The sequence below is a fragment of the Mastomys coucha genome, unplaced genomic scaffold (genome assembly GCF_008632895.1).
Source record: "Mastomys coucha isolate ucsf_1 unplaced genomic scaffold, UCSF_Mcou_1 pScaffold13, whole genome shotgun sequence".
Lineage (NCBI taxonomy): Eukaryota > Metazoa > Chordata > Mammalia > Rodentia > Muridae > Mastomys > Mastomys coucha.
In genome coordinates, this window is record NW_022196895.1 from 57,778,056 (window position 1) to 57,780,403 (window position 2,348).

At 46.6% G+C, this 2,348-nt stretch overlaps 1 protein-coding gene across 1 annotated transcript in view; it reads left to right on the plus strand.

The window, feature by feature from the left end:
- Sh3tc2 (SH3 domain and tetratricopeptide repeats 2) overlaps positions 1-2,348 on the plus strand; it is a 67,954-nt gene that overhangs the window by 13,988 nt on the left and 51,618 nt on the right. Inside the window, exon 3 of the mRNA XM_031365832.1 lies at positions 761-888. Coding sequence (XP_031221692.1) covers positions 761-888 — 128 coding nt within the window. The remainder of the gene's footprint in view (positions 1-760; positions 889-2,348) is intronic.

Here is a 2,348-nt window from a genome sequence, read left to right on the forward strand (position 1 = left end):
CAACTCCTTCCGTGGGTATTTGGTTCCCCCTTTTAAGAAGGAATGAAATGTTCACCTTTTGGTCTTCCAACCACTCTGGAAATCAGTTTGGTGGTTCCTCTGGAAATTGGACATAGTACTACCGGAGGACCCGCCTATACCACTCCTGGGCATATACCCAAAAAATACTGCAACATGTAACAAGGACACATGCTCCACCATGTTCATAGCAGCCTTATTTATAATAGCCAGAACCTGGAAACAACCCAGATGTCCCTCAACAGAGGAGTGGATACAGAAATTGTGGTACATCTACACAATGGAGTATTACTCAGCTATTAAAAACAATAAATTTATGAAATTCTTAGGGAAATGGATGGATCTGGAGAATATCATCCTGAGTGAGGTAACCCAATCACAAAAGAACAAACATGGTATGCACTCTCTGATAAGTGGTTATAAAGTGTTTTTCGTTCCGCATCTTCGCACGTTATCCCCTGGAATCAATGTCTGCCCTGGCTGGTTCTGTTAGCACCCGCATAGAAATAACCAACCGTGCACCTCTCCTGAGACCCGCTGGCCGTCAGTGTCTTTCCCTGCCTCTAGGGGGCGCACTTGAGAAGGAGCTTGGAAGCTCCTTTCTCCTACTCAGATCTATAGTCCCTGGACCACACAGATTCAGGGCTTGTGGGGGAAACATGCCCCCACCCTGCGCCCCGAGTTCTTGTTGCTCTTTACTGTGCGTCCGCCCGTCCAGCTTTGCATCTCTGTTCTCTTTTAGACCTGGTGCTCTCATTCTGCGTGAAGAGTCGCTCCAAGAGGTGTGTCAATGCAGCCTTACAGGAAGCTGCACGGAGGAGGCTCTGGGCCCTGGAGAATGACGCCCATGAAGTCCACGCGCTGTTTAAGGTGAGCTGGGATGGATATTGGGTCCCTAACAGCAAGGATTGTGCCTGGAACAAAGTAAGTCCTCAAGGAAACATCTGGCTATCGGAGGGTGGGAGTGATTCCGTTCACATTCTCCGCCTAAGAGGAATGAGTGAACTAAGCCGGAGAAAACTTGGGTCCTGTCACCCCACTCCCTTCCCTGCCCCATGCCCCTCTCTCACTCGCACCTCTCCTCATCCACCCCCATCCAGTCTCCTCTCCCTCCCTCTGTCCCTCTCTCCCCAATCCCTCTTCCATTCCTCACTCCCCTGATTTTGGGCAAGTTACTTGAACTGCGCAGAGTGGTCTCAGAAGTATCTTTTTCCACCTTAAGGTGCCCAATTTGAATTCTGTTTTGTTCCTTGGCTACAGCGTTCATCTACTTCCACTGTGATTTCAAAATGCACAGCTCACTAATGATGTTTGTCTCCAGAGCATTCCATCCACTCTATTACTCCAAATTCAATCTCTGTACCCAGGAACAACTGTCCATTTCCCCTTTCTCCTCGGGTCTTGATAAACATCAAGCACATGTTTTTAAAGAATTTATTTTTACTTTATGTGCATTGGTGTTCTGTCTGCATGTATGTCTGTGAGAGAAAGGGTCACTCTTGGAGTTACAGAAGGTGTGAGCTGCCATGTGGGTGCTGGGAATTGAACCCAGGTCTTCTGAAAGAACAGTCAGTCCTCTTAACCTCTGAGCTGTGTCTCCATCCATGAGCACACGTTTTTAAAGTGACATTATTGCCAATGAAAAACCATAAGTATAAATATTGGGATAGGAGGAACAATGCAATAAATTAAACGTTTCTCATAGTACATAGACCATATGCTTAACAGTCAAACTGTATTTCATATTACCAAAGAATGAGAGTCAGAAATGGAGAGAATTTGTTGCTGTTGGTGGTGGGACATGTAAGCATTGCTTTACATAATATGTCTTATTATTTTCATAGTCTTCTCAACCTGGTGCAGGTGGAACGGAGAAAAGTGCTCTGAGTGTCACCTAGCAGAGTGACTGCTGTTTTTAGGAGAAAGCAAGGCTACACCTATAGAGAGCTTGGCTTTGTATGTGGGTAGTGGCATCTACTTTGTGATTAACAGCTAAAAGTGAAAAAAACAAAACTTTGCATTCCTGTGTGTGCATGTGGCATATGTGTGTGCGTGCGTGTTTGCGTGCTTGTGCATGTGTGTGTGTATGTGTGTGTGTGTGCTCTCAAGCACACATGCCCCTGTGCAGGCCACTGTGCTTGAACAGGAAAGGAATCTGGAGAGGGCCATCAGGTGTCCAGCTTTTTCATCCTACTTCCTTGAGACAGTTTTTACTCACCCTGGAGCTAGGTTGATGGTCAGCAAGTCCCAGCCATCCTGCAGTCTCTGCCCCACCCCGCAGTACTGGGGTTTCAGGTACAGGGGTTACACCTGGCTTTTTTTTTTTTTTT